The sequence below is a fragment of the Doryrhamphus excisus genome, linkage group LG14, assembly GCF_037039965.1.
Source record: "Doryrhamphus excisus strain RoL-2023G ecotype Guam linkage group LG14, RoL_Dexc_Guam_v1.1, whole genome shotgun sequence".
NCBI lineage: Eukaryota > Metazoa > Chordata > Actinopteri > Syngnathiformes > Syngnathidae > Doryrhamphus > Doryrhamphus excisus.
In genome coordinates this window covers 5278799-5304947 of record NC_136370.1, presented here as the reverse complement: position 1 = coordinate 5304947, position 26149 = coordinate 5278799, and the positions used below count along the sequence as shown (strand labels likewise).

The window sequence follows — 26149 nt, the reverse complement described above, 5'->3', positions numbered from 1 at the left end:
TAAGTTTGCATATGACCATTTGGATGATACAGAGGAGTCATGGGAGAAAGTTTTATGGTCAGATGAGACCAAAATAGAACTTTTTGGTCATAATTCCAATAAGCGTGTTTGGAGGAAGAAGAATGAAGAGTACAATCCGAAGAACACCATCCCTACTGTGAAGCATGGGGGTGGTAGCATCATGCTTTGGGGGTGTTTTTCTGCACATGGGACAGGACGAGTGCACTGCATTAAAGAGAGGATGACTGGGGCCGTGTATTGTGAGATTTTGGGGAACAACCTCCTTCCCTCTGTCAGAGCATTGAAGATGGGTCGTGGCTGGGTCTTCCAACACGACAACGACCCGAAGCACACAGCCAGGAAAACCAAGGAGTGGCTCCGTAAGAAGCATATCAAGGTTCTAGCATGGCCCAGCCAGTCTCCAGACCTGAACCCAATCGAAAATCTTTGGAGGGAGCTCAAACTCCGTGTTTCTCAGCGACAGCCCAGAAACCTGACTGATCTAGAGAAGATCTGTGTGGAGGAGTGGGCCAAGATCCCTCCTGCAGTGTGTGCAAACCTGGTGAAAAACTACAGGAAACGTTTGACCTCTGTAATAGCAAACAAAGGCTACTGTACCAAATATTAACATTCATTTTCTCAGGTGTTCAAATACTTATTAGCAGCTGTATCACACAAATAAATTGTTAAAAAATCATGCATTGTGATTTCTGGATTTTTCTTTTTAGTTTATCTCTCTCACAGTGGACATGCACCTACGATGAAAATTTCAGACCCCTCCATGATTTCTAAGTGGGAGAAATAGCAAAATAGCAGGGTGTTCAAATACTTATTTTCTTCACTGTATATATATTATATTCATTCCACAAATGACCTATGAACATGTTTCCAAGTTGCTATGTTGTGTAGTTTTTCTGTAACGTATATGTAAACATGAACAACATTGGTGATACTCTGGCCTTGGAAAAATGTGATCGGTATCAGTATCAGTCGACTCAGATGATCAGTATCATGCCTGGTGAATACACAATAACTAGGGTTATGCTGATATCATGTCATCAGCATGATATCAGCATTATTTTCACATTATTTTCCCAATCATGAAAACCGAAAAAAATTCTGTATACAACACATATGTGTTCATTCCACCACCATATCATTATCTTTGTAATTGCGAGTTGTTGGCCTATTGGTTTTCGGCAAATAAGCCAATATCCGACATCTCTTATAATAACTATTTATTATTAAAACTTTCTACATTTACTGATTCATCTTTTTTTAGGAGAATCAATTGCTACACCAGCTGTCAGTGTCATCTCTGAAAAAGGTTTCTACACTTTTTATACTTCTAAATAACTCTTAGTTTGTAATGTCACTAATATTAAATGTAATTTGAAATGAATTTCATTTAGATGAAAGTGTAGCATCCCGCTCTGACAGACATATGGTGAGAAGAAAAGGTAAGATTTGATTTTGTTTGTACAATTGCACACACAGTGGGTGTAAAATAATAATGTTTGAAATGGTGTCCTTTAAATTGCAGGTCAATTCCTGCCACCGTATGTAAAAGGTAAGATGATTCTACTTGCTTTATTGACAGGTCATCACAAACAGTTGCTACAGCAGAACCTCCAGAGTAAAACACAATGATCCTACTTTACTTAATTACAATTCAATTTCATTCACTGTCCCCACCATATAATAACCTTCACTTTCAGTGTTAGTGTTGGGGTTTGGTGAGGTTTAGAGCACTTTTTAGGGTTTTGGCCAGGGTTAGGGCAGTGGTTCTCTGAAATGTTTTTGCCCCCCCACACATTTGAAATACTAGAATACTATTTAGACATTAGAAAATAGGTATTTACTATTTAATTACCTGTACTGTACAGTCTGAACCCAAAACTGAAACCAGCAATATGCATGACAAATTCAAACATGTTGGTAGGTCTGCACTCGACAGTACCCCCCCCCCTATTTGAGAAGCACTGTGTTAGGGGTAAGGTTTGGTGTTGGGGTTTTGGCGCAGGTTAGGGCAAGTCTGGGGTTTGGCTCATTTTTTTCCAGTGAATTAGTAAAACTGTACAACCTTTGGGGGCATTTGACTTTGGAGGTTCACACACACACACACACACACACACACACACAAACATTGATTTGCCTCTTATTTGTCATGTGTGTCATGCTGCAGATGGACATGATCTAACCTAAAACTGATGTAAAACGTCTGCCATGTTTTGATGCATGTCCCAAATAATAGCATAATAATAAAAATTCCAACACCCAGCATGAACAACGTGAGCACGTCTGCACCATAAATGTGGTGCACACTGATTTACTGTATGGTAAGATGAATGTTTTGTTTCTCACATTTTCACTTGCGATTGTTCTCCTGAGGTCTTGTGTACTCTGTAATTGCATTTGTAATTGAATGAAGCAATGCATTGTCCAAGCCTCTTCTGTATAAGCGCTTGCTCAAGCATATTTATATAATTTGATATATTTCTCTCACTAATGTGATGCATGTACGACTGTTTTGGCAATAAACGTGTCCCTCATTTCACCTCATCACCCGTGTTCCTTCAACGTGTTCCTCACATGTGCGTTAAACGTGATGCTAAGAGCTGCTGGTGCAGTTGCAGACATGATGATCGCCGCTAAAGACACAGATGAAGCATCACAGGAAGCTTCAGCATCACAGGAGGCTTCAGCATCACCGGGAGAGGAGAAAGAGGAGGAGGAAACAGGACAGGATGAAGATGAGCAGGACAAAGAGGATGTTAAGGTAGAAAAGGAAGGAACAGAGGAGGAGATGAATGAAGAAACAGATAAAGACGTTTTGATGAAAGAGGAGGAGGACGAGGAGACCAAAGATGCTCAAGTCCTATTAGTGGAGCAGGAGGCAATAACACTGGATGAAAAAGAGGAGGAGGAAGAAGAGGAGATGACACATATACATGAGACAACATTAGATGAGGAGGAAGATGAAGAGGCAACACATTCAGATGAGACAACATTAGATGAGGAGGGAGATGAGGAGGCAACACATTTAGATGAGACAACATTAGATGAGGAAGATGAGGAGGCAACACATTTAGATGAGACAACATTAGATGAGGAGGCAACACATTTAGATGAGACAACATTAGATGAGGAGGAAGATGAGGAGACTACAGCATTTTATGCAGAGGGGGAGGAGGCGGACACAACTGAGGATGATGAGGAGAATGAGGAGACCACAACAGTTGATGAAGATGAAGAGGCGGAGACAACAGATGAGGAAGATGAGGCCACAACTGAAGACAACAATGAGGAGGAGACAACATTAGGTGAGGAGGTGGGGGAGGCTGAGACAATCGAGGAGGATGAGGAGACCATAATAGTAGATACAACAGATGAGGAGGAAGTGGAGGAGGACACAACACTAGAGGAGGAGAAAGATGAGGAGGCCACAGCTGAAGACGACAATGAAGAGGGGGAGGAGACAACATCTCAAGATGAGGAGGGCGAGGAGACAACATTAGAGGAGGAGGGAACGGAGGGGGCTGAGGCAGACACAACCGAGGAAGATGAGGAGACTATAACAATAGATGAAGAAGAGGAGGAGACAACAACAGATGAAGAGGAAGAAGATGAGGAAACCTCAACTGAAGATGACAACGAGGAGGAAGAGGAGACACCACCTGAAGATGATGAGGAAGAAGAGGAGCCAACAGGAATAGATATTGAGGTGGCGATCACAACTGCAGATCATCAGGAGGAGACAACAATCATAGTAGATGAGGAAGAGGAGGATGAAGAGGACGACCCCACAACTAAAGATGATGAGGAGGAGGCCAAGACAACACCTGTCGATGAGGAAGAAGAGGACGATGAGGATACAATAACAGTAGATGAAGATGAGGAGGAGGTCGAGACAACTCCCGTAGATGATGATGGTGAGGAGGAGGAGGAGGAGGAGATTACAACACTAGATGAGGAGGAAGAAGAGACACCTTTAGATGATAGTATGGAGGAGGAGACAACAACTGAGGAGGAGGAGAAAGGGGAGGCAACAACAACAGCAGATGGGGAGGAGGAAGAGGAGAAGGCCACAATAGCAGAAGAAGACGAGCAGGAGGAAGAAGAGGAGGAGGCCACAACAGAAGATGATGAGCAGGAGGAGGAGATATTAACAACAGATGAAGACGAGGAGTCCACAACAATATCAGGCGACCAAAATGAGGAGGAGCCGATAATAACTGAAGATGAAGACAGAGAGGAAGAGGAGAGTAAAAAGTCTTTCATCACAGATGATGAGAAGGACCAAGATGAAGATGAAGTGGAGCCTTCATTCCACAAAGTTGACATTGAACTGACATCTGCGGAAAGCAATCCCAGACCAACATCTGATGATGATAATGATATTGACAAAGAAGCGCAGAGTCTATCTGCAGTTAACGACCAAAACAAATATGGCGACAAGATGGATGACGCCGATGAAAACAACAACAACAGCGAGAGCGGAAAAGTGGAGCCTAAAGGAAGGAGGAGGCTTCACAAACATCTCAGCAAACACAACAAAGGTACTCAAGTCATTGACATTCATCACCTTTTCATGATGTGCTCATGAAAATGCTCCTGTGTGATCATCACGTATTATCAATCAACCAATAATGATCATGTGATTCAAGCCATGTTTTGCTAGCTCATCTTAAAGCAGATGTCATTTAATAGCTTCATTACAATACAGTCTTTTTAAAAGGTCCACTATTATGCAAAAGTGACTTTCAAATGATGTTCTATCAGTCATTTAATCCTGTTTATGACACCAAATATGAGAAAAATAGATCATTTCCCTCACTTATTTTGAAGCTTCGGGTATTCATGTCATCATGATAGCAACCTCTGACTCTTCCATGGATATCCCCACCAAAAAGTGAGCTTCGCCACACAACTTCAAATAAAGCTCTCCCAAATATAAGCTAATTGGATACAGACGTGCAAGCTGTACGTTCCACCATTTTGTTTTCATCAGCACTAATCGGCTAATTTAGCATGTTGCTGTTAAAATATGGGCGTAATGTTAGCACCACAGCTCACATAGCTGTGCTAGTTTAGTGCTAACATTTGTATCCTCCTGTCCGTACTCCTTAAAGGGGAACTGCACTTTTTTTTACATTTTGCCCATAATTTACAATCTTTATGTTAAACATTAACACATATGTCTTTCCCTTTTGTGTGCATTCTAGTGCAAGAAAACAAGTTGATATGAGCTAGCTAACAACGGGAGTCAGGGGAAATACCTATTTTGATGCTCAAGCCCTCACAAAAAATCAGTCAACATTTACATAACTGACTTGTTTTTTAACCAATCTACAGTGATATTATTATTGTAGCAGCTAACATTAATATTAAATATTTTTACCTAACATAACGCGTCGCTAATCGGTAGTCTCAGTGTCATTCACAGACGCAAGAGTGGATACCTAGCTCTCAATTTTGCTACACAGACTCAACAAGATGCTCGTTTGCCATCAGCAAACTTTCTTTACACACAGCCATGCCAATGAGAGCGGACATTGTAAGTGTTGTTGTTGTTGATGGAACTAGCATAAGTACAGTATGTGTATCGATGTGCCGAGAAAATAAGTTTTGGTAGTGTTAATGTATGGTCACAGCATGTAGTATATCAAACCATGCAACGTTTTTAGAGGTTTTTATACAGTGTTTCATACAGTAGGTGTATCCCAACAACAGCATTGTAAGCTAGCGCATATTAACTCATATTCTTGTGTTATAATGCACAGAAAAGGGAAAGAAATATGTGTTAATTTTTCACATAAGGGTGGTGAAAGATGGGCTAAATTCCAAGCAAAGTGCAGTTAATTTCACATTGTTGTATGTGATATATGGCATCTATTAAGTTGGAAAAGTGCAGAGTTGCAGTATAAAAACGGAGAGCCTTGGAGACATGAGGGCTATTTTCAGGCTGAAATAGCAAAAGTTTAATTGCTTTAGCCTTGCATCCACGTTTTTTTTTTTTTAAAGGCTTCCAGAGTGGAAAATCTGGATATGACTACAGTCGTCCCGCTCTACACTGCCGTTGAAATATTGCTCACTCTAACACTCCAACACACTCCCAATCCACTAATATGGGACATACAGTATTTGAAATAGGTGAAAATACTACTGTATAATATGGGACCTTTAAGTCAAATGAAATCCTATCCTATCCTAATCCTATCAGACTACAGGAATGCATCCAAACTGTAAGAAGGCACACTGGCTTACAGTAACACTGGTTGCGCTGTGTTTTTAGTCTAGTGTCTTTGCATCGCATGATGCTGTGTCACAATTCCATGATCCCACCATGTGCAAATTACACGAAAACTATATATGTTACAGTATATGTATGTGTGTATTATATATTGCAGTTGTGGAAGAGGCTGAGAAAAGAGAGGCACTTGAAGAAGTTAAAGTTAGACTTAAAGGTAATATCACTTGTAGGTGTACTAATATCTAGTTCTATGGTTCTAATCTTTGGTACCTGATAGTGGATGGCACACTTTTATACTTAATACTAAAACATATGACACCATGTGCAGATCTTTTAAAAGATGAGAAAAAAGACGCCAAACTTGAGAAATCCATCAAAAACAAAGTAAGAGAAGAAAAGCCAAAAGAGAGTAAAGCTGCAAAGCCAACGATGGACAAATCCAAAGGTAATGCCACCTAATGATGACTGAATAATGTTGATAATAATGTTTTATCTCAAGAGCGTATAGTGAAATTGCAAAACTAAGAATGTCATGTGCTTTCAGAAGAAACCTTGAGGAAGAAGCCAACAAAGGAGCCCAAAGTTGAAGCAAAGTCCATTAAAGAGAAAATAAAAACACCTTCCGTGGTGGCAGTCTCCAGAGTGAAGAAGCTGGGAATGAAGAGAACAACCACCGAAGACAGAAAGTCTCCAATTGTTCTGAAGAAACCTACCAAAGAGGAGAAAAGAGAGAAGGAACATCTCTTGAAAAAACAAGCCAAAGAAGAGGAACTTAAACTTGACAAGAGAGAGGTCGAAAAATCTCTCAAAGAACCTTCCATAAAGGAGAAGGAAATCATGAAAGCTTTGAAAGAAGAGAAAGAGGCCACAGAAACGCCTAAAGACAAGATAGACCAGAAGGTAAAAGAAGACAAGAAAATAATTAAAGCCAAAGAAGAGGTCAGGAAACCTCCTAAAGAACAACGAGAGGTCAGGGAACCATCCAAAGAAGAAGCCAAAGTGGTCAGGAAATCTCCCAGACAACAAGAAGAAGCTGAAGAACCCCCCAAAGAAGAATCCAAGAAAGAGGTCAGAACACCACGTGAAGAAGAGGGGGCGGATGAGGAAACACCTCAGGAAGACGTCAAAGAGGTGAGCGACATTAGGAAACCTCACAGAAAACTGAGAGCCATCAAGAGATTACTCAAAGAAGAGGGCAAAAAACAATCAAGAGATGTTAGAGAAGCCAAGAAACTTCCTTTAGAAGTCCAAAAAGCTCTCAAAGAAGAGAACATCACAAAGGAACGTCCCAAAGAAGAAATAAAAGTCAGAAAACCTCCAAAAGAGGAGAAACATGTCAGGAAACTCAAACCATCAACAGACGGTAAAGACGACAAGAAGCTTCCCCTCGGAGAGGTCAAGAAAGCTCTGGGAGAAGAGAAAGTCATAAAAGATCATCCCAAAGAAGAAATCCAAGTCCAGAAGCCTCCCAAAGTGGAGAAACAAATTAAGAAACTTGTCATACCATCAACAGACAGTAAAGACGACAAGAAGCTTCCTTTAGGAGATGTCAAGAAAGCTCTGGGAGAAGAGAAAGCCATAAAAGAACATCCCAAAAAAGAAATCAAAGTCAAGATAATTCCCAAAAAAATCATTAAACCTTTCAAACCAGCAAGAGAAACAAATGTCTCTTCATCAGAACCAAAGGAACCACAAGACCTCAAAGGTACCAAAGTCAAGAGAGACGCCAAGCGGGATATATTCATCACAAGACTTTTAAAAGCAGAAGCCAAACAACTTACAGAAGAAGATGACACAAAACCAAAGACAGCATCCAAAGACGACAGAGAACTGAAGAAACCTCATGAAAAAGAGGGGATCATTAGAAGACCTTCCAAAGATGATAAAGAAGATCTCAAGAAACCTTCCATACAAGACAAACACATAAAAGAGCTCACCAAAGAAAAGGAGGAGGACACCAGGAAACACCTTAAAGAAGAGAAACTACAGACAGAAGACACAAAGGCTTCCACTCAGGAGAAAGAGGAAAAGAAGCCTCATGAAGAAGTCAAGACATCTCTCTTAAAAGAAACAACTCGAGTAGAGAAAGAATACAAGAAACCATCTCAGGTGAAAGAAGAGAAGAGACCTGCTAAAGAAGAGGAGAAGATTTTAACCAAAGAAAGGAAGAAACCTCTTAAAGAAAAGGAGAAGATTCCACCCAAAGAAGACCATAAACCTTTGAAAGAAAAGGAGAGGATTCTACCCAAAGAAGAGAAGAAACCTTTGAAAGAAGAAGAGAGAATTCCACTCAAAGAAGAGAAGAAACCTTCAAAAGAAAAGGAGAAGATTCCATCCAAAGAAGAGAAGAAACATCTTAAAGAAAAGGAGAAAATTTCACCCAAAGAAGAGGAGAAACCTTCAAAAGAAGAAGAGAGAATTCCACTCAAAGAAGACAAGAAACCTTTGAAAGAAAAGGAGAAGATTCCATCCAAAGAAAAGAAACCTACGAAAGAAGAGGAGAAGATTGCACTCAAAGATGAGAAGAAACCTTCTAGAGAAAAGGAGATGATTCCACCCAAAGAAGGGAAGAAACCTTTGAAAGAAAAGGAGAGGATTCCCCTCAAAGAAGAGAAGAAACCTACGAAAGAAGAGGAGAAGATTGCACCCAAAAAAGAGAAGAAACCTTCGAGAGAAAAGGAGAGGATTTCCCTCAAAGAAGAGAAGAAACCTACGAAAGAAGAGGAGAAGATTGCACCCAAAGAAGAGAAGAAACCTTCTAGAGAAAAGGAGATGATTCCACCCAAAGGACAGAAGAAATCTTCGAAAGAAGAGGAGAAGATTCCCCTCAAAGAAGAGACGAAACCTTTGAAGGAAAAGGAGAAGATTCCCCTCAAAGATGACAAGAAACCTTCTAAAGTAAAGGAGAAAATTCTACCCAAAGAAGAGAAGAAACCTCTGAAAGAAAAGGATAAGATTCCACCCAAAGAAGAGAAGGAAAGTCTTAAAGCAAAGGAGAAGAGTCCACCCAAGGAAGAGAAGAAACCTACAAAAGAAGAGAAGATTCCACCCAAAGAAGAGAAGGAAAGTCTTAAAGCAAAGGAGAAGATTCCCTTCAAAAAAGAAGTTCTAAAAGCCCATAAAGAACCAAACACACCCCTCAAAGAAGATGGTGAAGATAAAGTGGAGGAGAAGAAACTTTCCACTAGGAAAGAATTAAGGAGGCCATCTAAAGAAGTTAGACAGCCCTCAATAGAGAAGAAACTGACCAAACCTTCCAAGCAGGACGAGGGAGACAAAGAGAAGAAAGAACCTGAAGAGAAGATGCCTCCAGAGAAGAAGGAAATCCCAGGGAAGCCATCAAAGGAAGAAGAAGCCAGTGAAACAAAGAAAGTATCAACAAAGATCCTCAAAGAAGCTGCGGAACCAGCGACAGCGCCTACGACACCTCTCAGGACTCATGGATTTGTCAGAAGGCATCTCAGAGAAGAGAAGGAAGAAACTGCTGCTGCTTTAAAAGACCAGCCAAAAGAAACACCAGAGAAGACCAAAGAAGACAGAGGACTGAAGATCAAAGAAACAAAACAACCAGAACATGATGGCAAGAAGGACATTGTTTCCAAAGAAGCCAAGAAGCCCTCCAAAGAAGAACCACAGGAACCCTTAAAGGAAGAAAAGGACGTTTTAAAACCATCCAAGAAGGAAGACAAAGACGATGAACCGAAGAAGCCGCCCAGGGTGGTCTCTAAAGAAGATAAAGTGGTCACCAAAGACAAAACAAGGACCTCTGTCAAAAAGGACAAAGAGGATAAGAAGACTGCTAAAGAAGAACCTGTGAAGACAGGTATGAGTTCATGTAGGACATTCTGTACACACTGCAGGTACTGTATAAAGTTCTTCCTCTTCTTCTATTCAAGCCGCAAGAACCATAAAGATCGAGAAGACCACCAGAGCGTCCATTTTGAAGAAGGAACATGTTAATGCGACAAAAGGTGAGAAAACCAGTCACTAAATGGGAGGACAGTCATTAAAATGACTGGTAAATAAACACCAATATATATATAAGAGTATTTACTTTAGTCCACCTTTTCAGCTGATGTGCCCAAGAGACCACTAAGGCTGCTGAGAGTGTCCAAAAAGCAAGTCGCCCCCATCTTGAAAAAGGAACATAAGAATGTAACCAAAACAGGTACATAACCATATAACCATACTCATGTCCATGTACAGTACAATAATCCCTCGGTTGTCACGGTGAATTGGCAGCAGACCTGTGCGTGATCACCAAATAGGATTCCTTATTTAGAAATTTTATATTTTCGTAGCATCTTCTAAATAGGTTTTCTAACATTATTAGAGCCCTCTAGACATTAAATAACACCCCTATACCTTTTCATTCATATTACCCAATAGAGCAGGGGTCTCAAACTCAATTTACCTGGGGGCCACCGGAGCTAGGTTCTGGGTGAAGCCGGGCCGCATCAGGTTTTCAAAAAAAACCCAAAACGCATTTATTAAAAACTGGAAAAAAAAACAATAAAAAAATCTTCAATGCTTTTGCTCCACACTTTTTCAGTACTTTGGTTCCGGTTTTCCACACCAAAATATCTGATAAAACATTCCACTGTTCTCAAATATCTTAATTTTTATTTATCTATACACAAAATAAGATACAAATAAATGAATAAACAAATTGAGAACAAAGACAATAAATCAATCAATCAGTAATAAATAAGTAAAATAATAATAAAACAGTAAATAAGAAAAACGTAAGAAACCACATACAGTTGGTAGAGAAATTGTATTAACAGTTATTTAACCTTTAACATGAACATGAATGAAAGTTAATAATTTGACCCAATTAGCAAGTTAGCATCGTACTCAGTTCCATCTGGGAGCAGCGTGGTAACTTTAACAACATGTTTGATGAGATGCTTTATCTTGACGTGTATTTTCCCTTTTATTCCAAATCATTTCCTGCATTTATTTGTACCCAGCGTCATAAGCCTTTAGCTTCATTGCTAATCCAAAGCAAAACAGGGCGGGGTAACAGGGTAGGGTAACAGTATGGGCGGGGCAAAATTATGTTAATTGTGTCCGGTGTGCACACAGCTTTAAGCTGTCATTTCAACATTAAACTTTGGTATCAAGGTGGGGGCCTCAAACTAGCGTCTCGCGGGCCGCGAGTTTGAGACCCCTGCAATAGAGTAACTAGAGAAAAGAAGCCACTTAAGACATAAATAAAATTAAAACTGCAAGCAGTGATGAGCGGGCTCGAGCACCCCGACGCGCTCGGGGGTACGCGCGGGTCGGGGGTACGCGCGGGTCGGGGTCGCGCGCGCGACCGGACGGGCGCGCGGACGCGCCGTACGAAAAACCGCGGCGAGCGGATAAGCGGTAAGGGAGTCACGGCACTTGCAATTTTCCGCCAGGAGGGGGCGACAGCGGTGGCGAGGCGGGTGCGCGGTCAGGTCCCGTCCGACACCGCGAACCGCCATAAAAAAATTCACGACGATCGGACCACGCGGTAGGTCCTTGCGGCGGATATACGTTTCCGCCTGTGGGTGGCGCTATAGAGTGGTTGGCCCACACGGTAACGGACCGGAGGGTACCCCGAACCAACAGAAAAAATTAGGGGCCGATCCGACCGTGCGTAAGGAAGTTACGGCAGATATACATTTCCACCAGTTGGTGGCGCTATAGCGTATGTACACACACAGTCATAGACCAGAGGGTACCCCAGACCACCAGAAAAAATTTGGGCCTGATCCGACCATGTGGAAGGAAGTTACGGCTATATACATTTCCACCAGTTGGTGGCGCTATACAGTCGATGTACACACACAGTCATAGACCAGAGGGTACCCCAAACCACCAGAAAAAATTTGGGCTTGATCCGACCATGTGGAAGGAAGTTACGGCTATATACATTTCCACCAGTTGGTGGCGCTATAGAGTCTATGTACACACAGTATAACAAACCAGAGATTGACCCAACACACCAAAAAAAATTTCAAGACAATCTGACCATGAATCAGGAAGTTACGGCAGATATACATTTCCACCAGTTGGTGGCGCTGTGTTTTGAACATGGCTTCTGGAGCATTAGGTGCGTCCTGTCATGATAGACGTCTCCACCGAAAATCATAGTGATACGTGTAACGGGTGGCGAGGGATAATGAATTGAAACTTCTAGGTGGCGCTAGTGTGTCAATTTAGATTGGTGTCACATGGGAGCACCACCAGGGCGCTCAGGCCTGGATTAAGGCCTCACGTTTAAGATTTCAGCAGCCTGTGACCTTCTGCAGGCAAATGATGACCTTTTGATGGTCAATGGCGAAGGCTGACCATTCGCCGTGGCCACGCCCCCCACATGTGCTTTACACACATCATAGTCCATCAACTGACATCATCAGTCTGTCAGTCAAACTGTGTATTGACTTTGATGTACATTGCTTCAAGGCAAGGCCAGACACCAGGCAGGGCCAGATATGAAATGGTCAAAGTTTGGTGGCGTGCCACGCCCACATCCTATGGAGCGGCCCAAAATCCTTCGCAATTTAACGTGGGCCATCCGTCTAGTGTCCGTTGATGCAACAACGGACTCATTCGGTCAAACCCCCTAGGAGGAGTTCGTCAAGATACGACCCATACATCCGCCCCCAAATGGCCGCCGCCACCTAAAATGGCCGACTTCCTGTTGGTTTTAGAACATGGGTTATTGAGACTTTTTTGTGCGTCCTGTCACGAGTGATGTCTCCTCCGAAAATCATGCCGATACGTGCAACGGGAGGCGAGGGATAATTATTTTAAAACTTCTAGGTGGCGCTAGTGAGTCAATTTGGCTTGGTTTCATATGGGGGCCACACCAGGCCGCTCAGGCCTGGATTCTGACCCCCCCTATGAGTTTTCAAGCCCATGCGACCTTTTGCGGGCGAATGATGACCTTTTCTATGTAAATGGCGAGGCCTGAGCATTCGCCGCCAGGCCACGCCCACCACGTGCGCTTTTCCTGCATCATGGTCCATCAACAGGCTTCACCAGGCTGTCAGGCAGTGACCTTGTGACCCTGATGTTCATCTGATGAATCTCCTGGCAGAAAAGGCCTCATGTAGATGACACGCCTTTAGCCTGTCGCCAATAGGTGGCGCTGCGACGAAATCAGGAAGTGACCTACGGGGACCTTCGGGGCGGGGCCATGATCACATGTACCAAGTATGATGAAGATCTGACCACGTGGAGCCAAGTTATTCACGTCTACAGTTACGCTCAGCGTGCAAGGCCCGGACATATGAAAATGGGCAAAATTTGGGGGCGTGCCACGCCCACATCGTATGGAATATCCCAAAATCCTTCGCAATTTAACGTCGGCCATCCGTCTAGTGTCCGTTGATGCAACAACGGACTCATTTGGTCAAACCCCCTAGGAGGAGTTCGTCGAGATACGACCCCAACTTCTGGCACGAAAAAGGCCGCCGCCATCCAAAATGGCCGACTTCCTGTTCGTTTTCCAATATGGGTTCTTGAGACTTTTTGGTCCGTCCTGTCACGATAGACGTCTCCACCAAGTTTCGTGACGATAGGTGAAACTGGTGGCGGGGGCCAATTTTTTCAAAAATTAAAGGTGGCGCTAGAGAGTCAATTTTGGAACATTGTTTTCGGGACCCCCACCAGATCGAAATTTTCGCCAGACCTGACGCGCTTGCAAAATTTGGTGAGTTTTCGGGCATGTTAAGGCCCTCAAAATGGCCGTCCTTTCGTCAGAATAAAAAACGGAACGATTACAATAGGGCTTTCGCACTGTCAGTGCTCGAGCCCTAACTATGTAAACTGTGTGTGTTGCAATAAATAGACAGGAAGTGATGTCGGGGGTTCAGAGTTGAGTTTAATTTGTTCTGGATTATTATTTGGATTATGTTATTCTCATTATGTCTGTTGTAGGATAAACCTGCAATAAAAGCCTGTTGTTCCGGTGATCAAGTCTGGTGCTTGTCTCACTGAACAGTTACTGACACCTAGTGACCAACATAGAGTACTACATACATCATTAATTAAATATTTCATGGCTAATATTTGTATTTTACTTCAATTAGCCATTTGTATGCTTCAAAATGCTTTCTTTAGGCAAACATACGTACAATTATTTTCAATATTCATGTGTGTTTACTAATAATAGGCTGTGTTCAACCATGATTTATTAATTAATATACGTATCTTTGAAAAACAGTGATAGACACTGGTATCTATTAATTGATCAAACTAATTATTATAATTTTTTTCTTAGAGGCCCCACAGGTTCCTAAACCAACAGCCAAAGCAGAAGCTGCTAAGAAAGGTATAGATGTTTTTTTTTCATTAATACTAAAATATATTTGGTATCATACTGTACTATATTATACAAAATAAATTATATTAAAGAAATGTTTTTGTTTAGTTTTTACTTCACTATGTAAAAGATCATACAGCAATATAGTAATATAGTAATCAATACATAATAAGCTTCATTTAAGCTAATATTGTGCTATTTTGTAACACAGAGGCACCAAAGGAGAAGGTTGGAATAACTCCTGCCAAGAAAGGTAAACACAGGAATATTTACACTGGACTACATTCTATTAGTGGCATGGTGGGTTGCACATTTGGGGGAAATGACTTAAGCGAATTTGCATACAGTAATTGGCTGTGACACATTTGAAAAAAGTGAGTAGAAAACATGAAAGGTTCAGAACTCCAAATAAAATGTTATTTTGTTGCTACACAAACAAGACAGAGGCGCCTGTGTGTGCTGGTCGATGAGGGAGGGGCCCACAGCAGCATCTCCTCCATGGTGAAGCAGAGCTGTAGTATGTTCTTCCATGTCAGACTCCCCAAAAGTCTTTTCACTAACTTTATCCTAGTTGATATTTTTGAAAAACAAAGAATATCCAAAGCAGGGGGTGTCCAAACTTTTTCCATGGTGAGCTGCATACTGAATATCAAAGGATGTGGGGGTTACATTTTCTAAACCAAACCATATGAATATGCAATGAGGATATTTTTTATATATTTAAAGAAATATCAGCCTTTATCTCAGCTTTGTGTTATCTGCGACAAAGTATTACTTTTACTCTTTATATTTTTTATATTGTATTTTTTTGTATTTTGTATTTTTTGTATCTTGTATTTTTTATATATTTTATATTGTACTTTTTTGCTTGCTTTTTCTTTTAATTGTAAAAAATATTGTCTTCTCTTTTTTTGTAATATTAATAATATTATGTAATTTAAATTTAAAATAAATTTAAATAACATTTAACTTCAAGATTGTAATATTCCAACTTTTACTCAACCTTAAATACTTTTCAAAATATTATATATTTTAATCTTTAATATATCAACTTTTTGCTATTTTTACTCTGAATGTTATGACTTTATTATTCTAATAGTTTTGATTTTGATCTTCTCTGTTTTGATATACTCTGTTTTATTTTTCTTTAATTTGACTTTTTGCCACGGGCCGCACTTTAGATACCCTTGATCCATGGGGTCTGATTACTTGCTAAATATAGCGACAAAGTAATTAAGTTGGCAACAATGCCCCCCCCCCCCCGCTTTGCTGTAATAACACTGGAATAAAATGAAACTACAAGTTGTTGTGTTTTTCATGCAGCTCCTCCAAAGGAGAAGCTCCAACCTGTCATCACGAAAAAAGGTACGGCCTTGTTGATGTCATTAAAATCAAAGAAGTATAGAAAAGTGTATTTGTTGTTGTGTTGCCAGAACAAGAAGGTCCAGCAAGAAACGCCTCTTTGCTGAAAGAAAGAGTCAAAATAGTACCAATGAAGAGAGGTCAGTGACCTGTCTTCTTTCTTTTTTTGACAGTTTAAATGCAACCAAAACATACTCTATGTACATTTGATTGCAGTTGTTACAAGGCCAACCAAGAAAGCCCAGGACGTTTCGCCTAAGACTTGTACGTATGCCGCATATTGAAGATGAATCTAAGAGAAACGTGAGTGGAGCAATGATACAATATGTACTTCTTAGCAGTGGAAGACGTCCAACTGAAGCCAAAAGCAGTTGTAACAAAAATAGGTAAGATGTTACTCCTACTATATTCATTTCTTTACAGCTGAAATACAGTGAAACACGTTTAAGTCCACGCTCTTCAGATTATAAGCGCTTGGCAATGTAACCGAAACGAGACATTCTGTGTACTTGCGACTTTGGCCAGACACAAAAGGAGAATAATAGGTGATAATAAAGAATTTTATCAACCTGTTCATATTTGCACATAGGATTCTTGTATTTTCATATGATTTTTTTATACCCTACTCTGTGGCTATTTAGTTGCATTCTTATTAGTGATGTTCGATATTGGCCAATATGCCGATATTGTCCAACTCTCAAATTCCGATACGTGTAACATATCTCCTGTGGATATGTCATGTATCGGTTTTCATGTTCACGGCGGTCGAGTGGTTAGTGCGCAGACCTCACAGCTAGGAGACCCAGGTTTAATCCCATCCTCAGCCATCTCCATGCATGTGTGGGTTTTCTCCGGGTACTCCGGTTTCCTCCCACAAACATGCTAGGTTAATTGGTGACTCCAAATTGTCCATAGGTATGAATGTCAGTGTGAATGGTTGTTTGTGATTGGCTGTCGACCAGTCCAGGGTGCACCCCGCCTCTCGCCCGAAGACAGCTGGGATAGGCTCCAGCACCCCCGCAACCCTCATGAGGATAAGCGGTAGAAAATCAATGAATGATTTGGGAAATAAATCCAATACCGATATCAACTGATATCCCATTTTTATTCTGATATCGGGCAGAGAATTCGGTACTGATTATTATTGGACATCCCTATTGATAATGCTTAGCAATAATGATGAAATGAAATACTTCACAACAAAACGTAGACATAAAACAACACCCATTTTCCATAGATCCTTTCGACCAAAGCGGTCAACCTTGTACATACGTATGTGGATGTCGGCGTAAGTGGGTACTTTTTATTAACACGTGGAGCAGGACTGGACAATTTGGTCAACATAGACATCGACATTAGTGGGTTCCACTGTAATAACAATAATACAGCTAATACGTCTCTTCGTAGAACCTGCCCCACTTAAGACAAAGCAGGCTACAACTGCTAAAGGTAAGTAAATCCTTGGTTAGCGTCTTTAATTTGTTCCAGAAGATCCGACTGACTGTTAACCAAATCAATTTTTTCCCATAAGAAATAATGTAAAGCCAGTTCATCTATTCCAAGCCAATAGTTTTTTCATTTTTATAGTTTGACATGCATAAAACAATATGAATTGCATATAAATGATGAATGAAATGGATAAATGAACATTTAAAGGGTGCCTGACATGATTCATCAAGTGCAGAATCTGGAAGTTCTAGAAAGCTATGAAGGTTATCGTGTGTTGCTGTTCTTAAGGAGTCCACAACTCAATACAAAGGCCTGAAAATACGTGTCATAGGACCCCTATTGGACTCACGCAGTGTACTAACAACACACCATATTGTAAGCTAACCATAGAATGCACGCAAACCCACATTTTTGACGTTAACAGAAAAACATGCTAACCGAGGTTCCGCTGTTAACAAATTCATTCATCAAAAATATTGTTTTTCCTTTTTATGTTGCTTACAGATGCAGTGGCTGCCCATAAAAATGCGTCTCTCACCAAAGAGAAAGTGAAAGTGTTGCCATTGAAGAAAGGTAACTACATCTTATATTCGTCAAGATAAAAAAAAAACATCCAGGATGATGTCATTCAGTATCTTATATATATATAGAAATGGAATATGGAATATGTTTACAACCTTCTAAATGCTTTAATATAGTGATATTAGAGTCCTCTAGACATGAAGTAACACCCCTATAATCACCTTTACACTCGTATTACTCAATATAGTAGACATAATAAGACACAGATAAAAGTTGGGCAGGTGTTAAATGTGTTCCCTCGGGAAACCGAGTCGGGCGCGGGGATTCAGAGTTGAGTTTTAGCTTGGCATGGGTTACAGCCACAACAATAGTCCGTGTTTTTATTAGGGATTAGTGTGCCTGATGTGCCTGAAATAAATCAAACCCGTCATAAAAACCTGTTGTTGTTGACCAAGTCTGGTGCTTGTGTGTCTCACCGAACATTACAGGCACATAACTGCTAATAGTGCATTTCTTACAGTACAACTACTAAAATGATCTTTTTATCATCAAAGCAGATGCTACAAAGGAAAAGACCAACACTGCTGAGGAAAAGAAAGGTAAAGACTACCAATAAAAATATTCAACACTCACATGATGAAGTCTTTTTTTTAAGTGTCTTCAGAAGCGGATGCAAAGCGGGAAAAGGCCACATCACTCCTAAAGACAAAAAGTAGTCATAATATGAATGATTATCTTAAAAGAATAATAAAAAGTAAATTATCCAATTATTTTTTGTTCCACAGAGCAAGAAGCCTCAAAAGAAAATGTCAAGCCCGCAGCAGTGAAAAAAGGTACGATGCTGCTTTCAAGGGCAGCTGTTATTGTCAGCACTGAGGGTGTTTAATACGTCGGTTTATCATCCAAACCTTTTTTGTATTTTACAAAATCTTTTTTTCTGGTTATGAATTATTATTTTATTTTTGTATTTTCTGTTGGTCCAGTAGAGGCTGAGCTGGCAAAGGAGGCCAAAGCTGCTGCAGCAAAGAAAGGTCATAAAATCCATAAGCTAATTCTCATTTCAAAATGAGAAGTGTGATGGAGAGTTTCAATTTTAGTTGATTTCATGATTAATATTTATCAATACTTGATCAATAAATGGACTGATACAAATACCGTACCAGTGTAAGTGTTCAAATGTACTACTGGCTATATTAGGGGGTCACCAACGGTTTTTGGACATTTTGAATCATTTTCTCCCACTCCATATTGTTTCAGCAGAAGCAGAGCTTGCAAAGGAAGCCAAAGCTGCGGCAGCAAAGAAAGGTATGATAAAAGCCATAAGATAATTCTCATTTCTAAATGAGGACTGCAGTGATGGGTTCCAGTTTTCATTTATCTTGTGACTGCTGAGTGTTTTTTTCTACCAATTAGAGTGTTGAGGTGGAAAAGGTCTTGTTCATTGAAAACTATTTGATGTCGTTTTTATTACCTTCATTATTATAGTATAGTATATATCATTACATTTTTTTAAATTGCATCATTTTGAAAGAGTGAAGAAGTTGAATTTTATTAATTTCATTCAATTTTGTATCTTTGACATTAATGACATTGTTGTATTTCAATGTTTTTCCCTCTCCATATTGTTTGAACAGAGGCTGAGCTTGCAAAGGAGGCCAAAGCTGCTGCTGCTGCTGCTGCAAAGCAAGGTAACGACAGCAAAGTACTAATGGTTACTTCAAACCAGGAGTGAGGTTGGCAGTTCTGGTAACGTTTTGCACAAAAGTCAAGTAGTTAAGGAGGAACACACCGAAATAACCAACCACGGCTCATTAGCGCTTTCTCAGTAACTACTTTACATTGATGTGCATTACTTCCTCAGTAACTACTCTACTCACTCATTCATTATTTACTCAGTAACTACTCTACTCACTAATTCATTATTTACTCAGTAACTACTCTACTCACTCATTCATTATTTACTCAGTAACTACTCTACTCACTCATTCATTATTTACTCAGTAACTACTCTACTCACTCATTCATTATTTACTCAGTAACTACTCTACTCACTCATTCATTATTTACTCCGTAACTACTCTACTCACTCATTCATTATTTACTCAGTAACTACTCTACTCACTCATTCATTATTTACTCAGTAACTACTCTACTCACTCATTCATTATTTACTCAGTAACTACTCTACTCACTCATTCATTATTTACTCAGTAACTACTCTACTCACTCATTCATTATTTACTCAGTAACTACTCTACTCACTCATTCATTATTTACTCAGTAACTACTCTACTCACTCATTCATTATTTACTCAGTAACTACTCTACTCACTCATTCATTATTTACTCAGTAACTACTCTACTCACTCATTCATTATTTACTCAGTAACTACTCTACTCACGCATTCATTATTTACTCAGTAACTACTCTACTCACTCATTCATTATTTACTCAGTAACTACTCTACTCACTCATTCATTATTTACTCAGTAACTACTCTACTCACTCATTCATTATTTACTCAGTAACTACTCTACTCACTCATTCATTATTTACTCAGTAACTACTCTACTCACTCATTCATTATTTACTCAGTAACTACTCTACTCACTAATTCATTATTTACTCCGTAACTACTCTACTCACTCATTCATTATTTACTCAGTAACTACTCTACTCACTCATTCATTATTTACTCAGTAACTACTCTACTCACTCATTCATTATTTACTCAGTAACTACTCTACTCACTCATTCATTATTTACTCAGTAACTACTCTACTCACTCATTCATTATTTACTCAGTAACTACTCTACTCACTCATTCATTATTTACTCAGTAACTACTCTACTCACTCATTCATTATTTACTCAGTAACTACTCTACTCACTCATTCATTATTTACTCAGTAACTACTCTACTCACTCATTCATTATTTACTCAGTAACTACTCTACTCACTCATCCATTATTTACTCAGTAACTACTCTACTCACTCATCCATTATTTACTCAGTAACTACTCTACTCACTCATCCATTATTTACTCAGTAACTACTCTACTCACTCATTCATTATTTACTCAGTAACTACTCTACTCACTAATTCATTATTTACTCAGTAACTACTCTACTCACTCATTCATTATTTACTCAGTAACTACTCTACTCACTCATTCATTATTTACTCAGTAGCTACTCTACTCACTCATTCATTATTTACTCAGTAACTACTCTACTCACTAATTCATTATTTACTCCGTAACTACTCTACTCACTCATTCATTATTTACTCAGTAACTACTCTACTCACTCATTCATTATTTACTCAGTAACTACTCTACTCACTCATTCATTATTTACTCAGTAACTACTCTACTCACTCATTCATTATTTACTCAGTAACTACTCTACTCACTCATTCATTATTTACTCATTAACTACTCTACTCACTCATTCATTATTTACTCAGTAACTACTCTACTCACTCATTCATTATTTACTCAGTAACTACTCTACTCACTCATTCATTATTTACTCAGTAACTACTCTACTCACTCATTCATTATTTACTCAGTAACTACTCTACTCACTCATTCATTATTTACTCAGTAACTACTCTACTCACTCATTCATTATTTACTCAGTAACTACTCTACTCACTCATTCATTATTTACTCAGTAACTACTCTACTCACTCATTCATTATTTACTCAGTAACTACTCTACTCACTCATTCATTATTTACTCAGTAACTACTCTACTCACTCATTCATTATTTACTCAGTAACTACTCTACTCACTCATTCATTATTTACTCAGTAACTACTCTACTCACTCATTCATTATTTACTCAGTAACTACTCTACTCACTCATCCATTATTTACTCAGTAACTACTCTACTCACTCATCCATTATTTACTCAGTAACTACTCTACTCACTCATTCATTATTTACTCAGTAACTACTCTACTCACTCATTCATTATTTACTCAGTAACTACTCTACTCACTCATTCATTATTTACTCAGTAACTACTCTACTCACTCATTCATTATTTACTGCGTAACTACTCTACTCACTCATTCATTATTTACTCAGTAACTACTCTACTCACTCATTCATTATTTACTCAGTAACTACTCTACTCACTCATTCATTATTTACTCAGTAACTACTCTACTCACTCATTCATTATTTACTCATTAACTACTCTACTCACTCATTCATTATTTACTCAGTAACTACTCTACTCACTCATTCATTATTTACTCAGTAACTACTCTACTCACTCATTCATTATTTACTCAGTAACTACTCTACTCACTCATTCATTATTTACTCAGTAACTACTCTACTCACTCATTCATTATTTACTCAGTAACTACTCTACTCACTCATTCATTATTTACTCAGTAACTACTCTACTCACTCATTCATTATTTACTCAGTAACTACTCTACTCACTCATTCATTATTTACTCAGTAACTACTCTACTCACTCATTCATTATTTACTCAGTAACTACTCTACTCACTCATCCATTATTTACTCAGTAACTACTCTACTCACTCATCCATTATTTACTCAGTAACTACTCTACTCACTCATTCATTATTTACTCAGTAACTACTCTACTCACTAATTCATTATTTACTCAGTAACTACTCTACTCACTCATTCATTATTTACTCAGTAACTACTCTACTCACTCATTCATTATTTACTCAGTAACTACTCTACTCACTCATTCATTATTTACTCAGTAACTACTCTACTCACTAATTCATTATTTACTCCGTAACTACTCTACTCACTCATTCATTATTTACTCAGTAACTACTCTACTCACTCATTCATTATTTACTCAGTAACTACTCTACTCACTCATTCATTATTTACTCAGTAACTACTCTACTCACTCATTCATTATTTACTCAGTAACTACTCTACTCACTCATTCATTATTTACTCAGTAACTACTCTACTCACTCATTCATTATTTACTCATTAACTACTCTACTCACTCATTCATTATTTACTCAGTAACTACTCTACTCACTCATTCATTATTTACTCAGTAACTACTCTACTCACTCATTCATTATTTACTCAGTAACTACTCTACTCACTCATTCATTATTTACTCAGTAACTACTCTACTCACTCATTCATTATTTACTCAGTAACTACTCTACTCACTCATTCATTATTTACTCAGTAACTACTCTACTCACTCATTCATTATTTACTCAGTAACTACTCTACTCACTCATTCATTATTTACTCAGTAACTACTCTACTCACTCATCCATTATTTACTCAGTAACTACTCTACTCACTCATTCATTATTTACTCAGTAACTACTCTACTCACTCATTCATTATTTACTCAGTAACTACTCTACTCACTCATTCATTATTTACTCAGTAACTACTCTACTCACTCATTCATTATTTACTCAGTAACTACTCTACTCACTCATCCATTATTTACTCAGTAACTACTCTACTCACTCATTCATTATTTACTCCGTAACTACTCTACTCACTCATTCATTATTTACTCAGTAACTACTCTACTCACTCATTCATTATTTACTCCGTAACTACTCTACTCACTCATTCATTATTTACTCAGTAACTACTCTACTCACTCATTCATTATTTACTCCGTAACTACTCTACTCACTCATTCATTATTTACTCAGTAACTACTCTACTCACTAATTCATTATTTACTCCGTAACTACTCTACTCACTCATTCATTATTTACTCAGTAACTACTCTACTCACTCATTCATTATTTACTCCGTAACTACTCTACTCACTCATTCATTATTTACTCAGTAACTACTCTACTCACTCATTCATTATTTACTCCGTAACTACTCTACTCACTCATTCATTATTTACTCAGTAACTACTCTACTCACTAATTCATTATTTACTCCGTAACTACTCTACTCACTCATTCATTATTTACTCAGTAACTACTCTACTCACTAATTCATTATTTACTCAGTAACTACTCTACTCACTCATTCATTATTTACTCAGTAACTACTCTACTCACTCATTCATTATTTACTCAGTAACTACTCTACTCACTCATTCATTATTTACTCAGTAACTACTCTACTCACTAATTCATTATTTAGTCAGTAGATACTCTACTCACTAATTCATTATTTACTCAGTAACTACTCTACTCACTCATTCATTATTTACTCAGTAACTACTCTACTCACTAATTCATTATTTACTCCGTAACTACTCTACTCACTCATTCATTATTTACTCCGTAACTACTCTACTCACTCATTCATTATTTACTCAGTAACTACTCTACTCACTAATTCATTATTTACTCCGTAACTACTCTACTCACTCATTCATTATTTACTCAGTAACTACTCTACTCACTAATTCATTATTTACTCCGTAACTACTCTACTCACTCATTCATTATTTACTCAGTAACTACTCTACTCACTCATTCATTATTTACTCAGTAACTACTCTACTCACTCATTCATTATTTACTCAGTAACTACTCTACTCACTCATTCATTATTTACTCAGTAACTACTCTACTCACTCATTCATTATTTACTCAGTAACTACTCTACTCACTCATTCATTATTTAGTCAGTAGATACTCTACTCACAAATTCATTATTTACTCAGTAACTACTCTACTCACTCATTCATTATTTACTCAGTAACTACTCTACTCACTAATTCATTATTTACTCAGTAACTACTCTACTCACTCATTCATTATTTACTCAGTAACTACTCTACTCACTAATTCATTATTTACTCAGTAACTACTCTACTCACTAATTCATTATTTACTCAGTAACTACTCTACTCACTCATTCATTATTTACTCAGTAACTACTCTACTCACTCATTCATTATTTACTCAGTAACTACTCTACTCACTCATTCATTATTTACTCAGTAACTACTCTACTCACTCATTCATTATTTACTCAGTAACTACTCTACTCACTCATCCATTATTTACTCAGTAACTACTCTACTCACTCATTCATTATTTACTCCGTAACTACTCTACTCACTCATTCATTATTTACTCAGTAACTACTCTACTCACTCATTCATTATTTACTCCGTAACTACTCTACTCACTCATTCATTATTTACTCAGTAACTACTCTACTCACTCATTCATTATTTACTCCGTAACTACTCTACTCACTCATTCATTATTTACTCAGTAACTACTCTACTCACTAATTCATTATTTACTCCGTAACTACTCTACTCACTCATTCATTATTTACTCAGTAACTACTCTACTCACTAATTCATTATTTACTCAGTAACTACTCTACTCACTCATTCATTATTTACTCAGTAACTACTCTACTCACTCATTCATTATTTACTCCGTAACTACTCTACTCACTCATTCATTATTTACTCAGTAACTACTCTACTCACTCATTCATTATTTACTCCGTAACTACTCTACTCACTCATTCATTATTTACTCAGTAACTACTCTACTCACTCATTCATTATTTACTCCGTAACTACTCTACTCACTCATTCATTATTTACTCAGTAACTACTCTACTCACTAATTCATTATTTACTCCGTAACTACTCTACTCACTCATTCATTATTTACTCAGTAACTACTCTACTCACTAATTCATTATTTACTCAGTAACTACTCTACTCACTCATTCATTATTTACTCAGTAACTACTCTACTCACTCATTCATTATTTACTCAGTAACTACTCTACTCACTCATTCATTATTTACTCAGTAACTACTCTACTCACTAATTCATTATTTAGTCAGTAGATACTCTACTCACTAATTCATTATTTACTCAGTAACTACTCTACTCACTCATTCATTATTTACTCAGTAACTACTCTACTCACTAATTCATTATTTACTCCGTAACTACTCTACTCACTCATTCATTATTTACTCCGTAACTACTCTACTCACTCATTCATTATTTACTCAGTAACTACTCTACTCACTAATTCATTATTTACTCCGTAACTACTCTACTCACTCATTCATTATTTACTCAGTAACTACTCTACTCACTCATTCATTATTTACTCAGTAACTACTCTACTCACTCATTCATTATTTACTCAGTAACTACTCTACTCACTCATTCATTATTTACTCAGTAACTACTCTACTCACTCATTCATTATTTACTCAGTAACTACTCTACTCACTCATTCATTATTTA

General features: G+C 38.3%; 1 protein-coding gene across 1 annotated transcript in view; it reads left to right on the top strand.

Moving 5' to 3' along the window:
- LOC131140341 (uncharacterized) overlaps positions 1-26149 on the top strand; it is a 36765-nt gene that overhangs the window by 8032 nt on the left and 2584 nt on the right. The window contains exons 11-33 of the mRNA XM_078796321.1: positions 1283-1327; positions 1413-1460; positions 1544-1570; positions 2631-4559; positions 6411-6467; positions 6582-6698; positions 6798-10076; positions 10150-10224; positions 10323-10421; positions 14514-14564; positions 14767-14808; positions 15879-15920; positions 15989-16057; positions 16134-16181; positions 16256-16303; positions 17325-17366; positions 17871-17939; positions 18443-18487; positions 18544-18600; positions 18674-18721; positions 18872-18919; positions 19146-19193; positions 19523-19576. Of these exons, the coding sequence (XP_078652447.1) occupies positions 1283-1327; positions 1413-1460; positions 1544-1570; positions 2631-4559; positions 6411-6467; positions 6582-6698; positions 6798-10076; positions 10150-10224; positions 10323-10421; positions 14514-14564; positions 14767-14808; positions 15879-15920; positions 15989-16057; positions 16134-16181; positions 16256-16303; positions 17325-17366; positions 17871-17939; positions 18443-18487; positions 18544-18600; positions 18674-18721; positions 18872-18919; positions 19146-19193; positions 19523-19576 (6387 nt within the window). The remainder of the gene's footprint in view (positions 1-1282; positions 1328-1412; positions 1461-1543; positions 1571-2630; positions 4560-6410; positions 6468-6581; positions 6699-6797; positions 10077-10149; positions 10225-10322; positions 10422-14513; positions 14565-14766; positions 14809-15878; positions 15921-15988; positions 16058-16133; positions 16182-16255; positions 16304-17324; positions 17367-17870; positions 17940-18442; positions 18488-18543; positions 18601-18673; positions 18722-18871; positions 18920-19145; positions 19194-19522; positions 19577-26149) is intronic.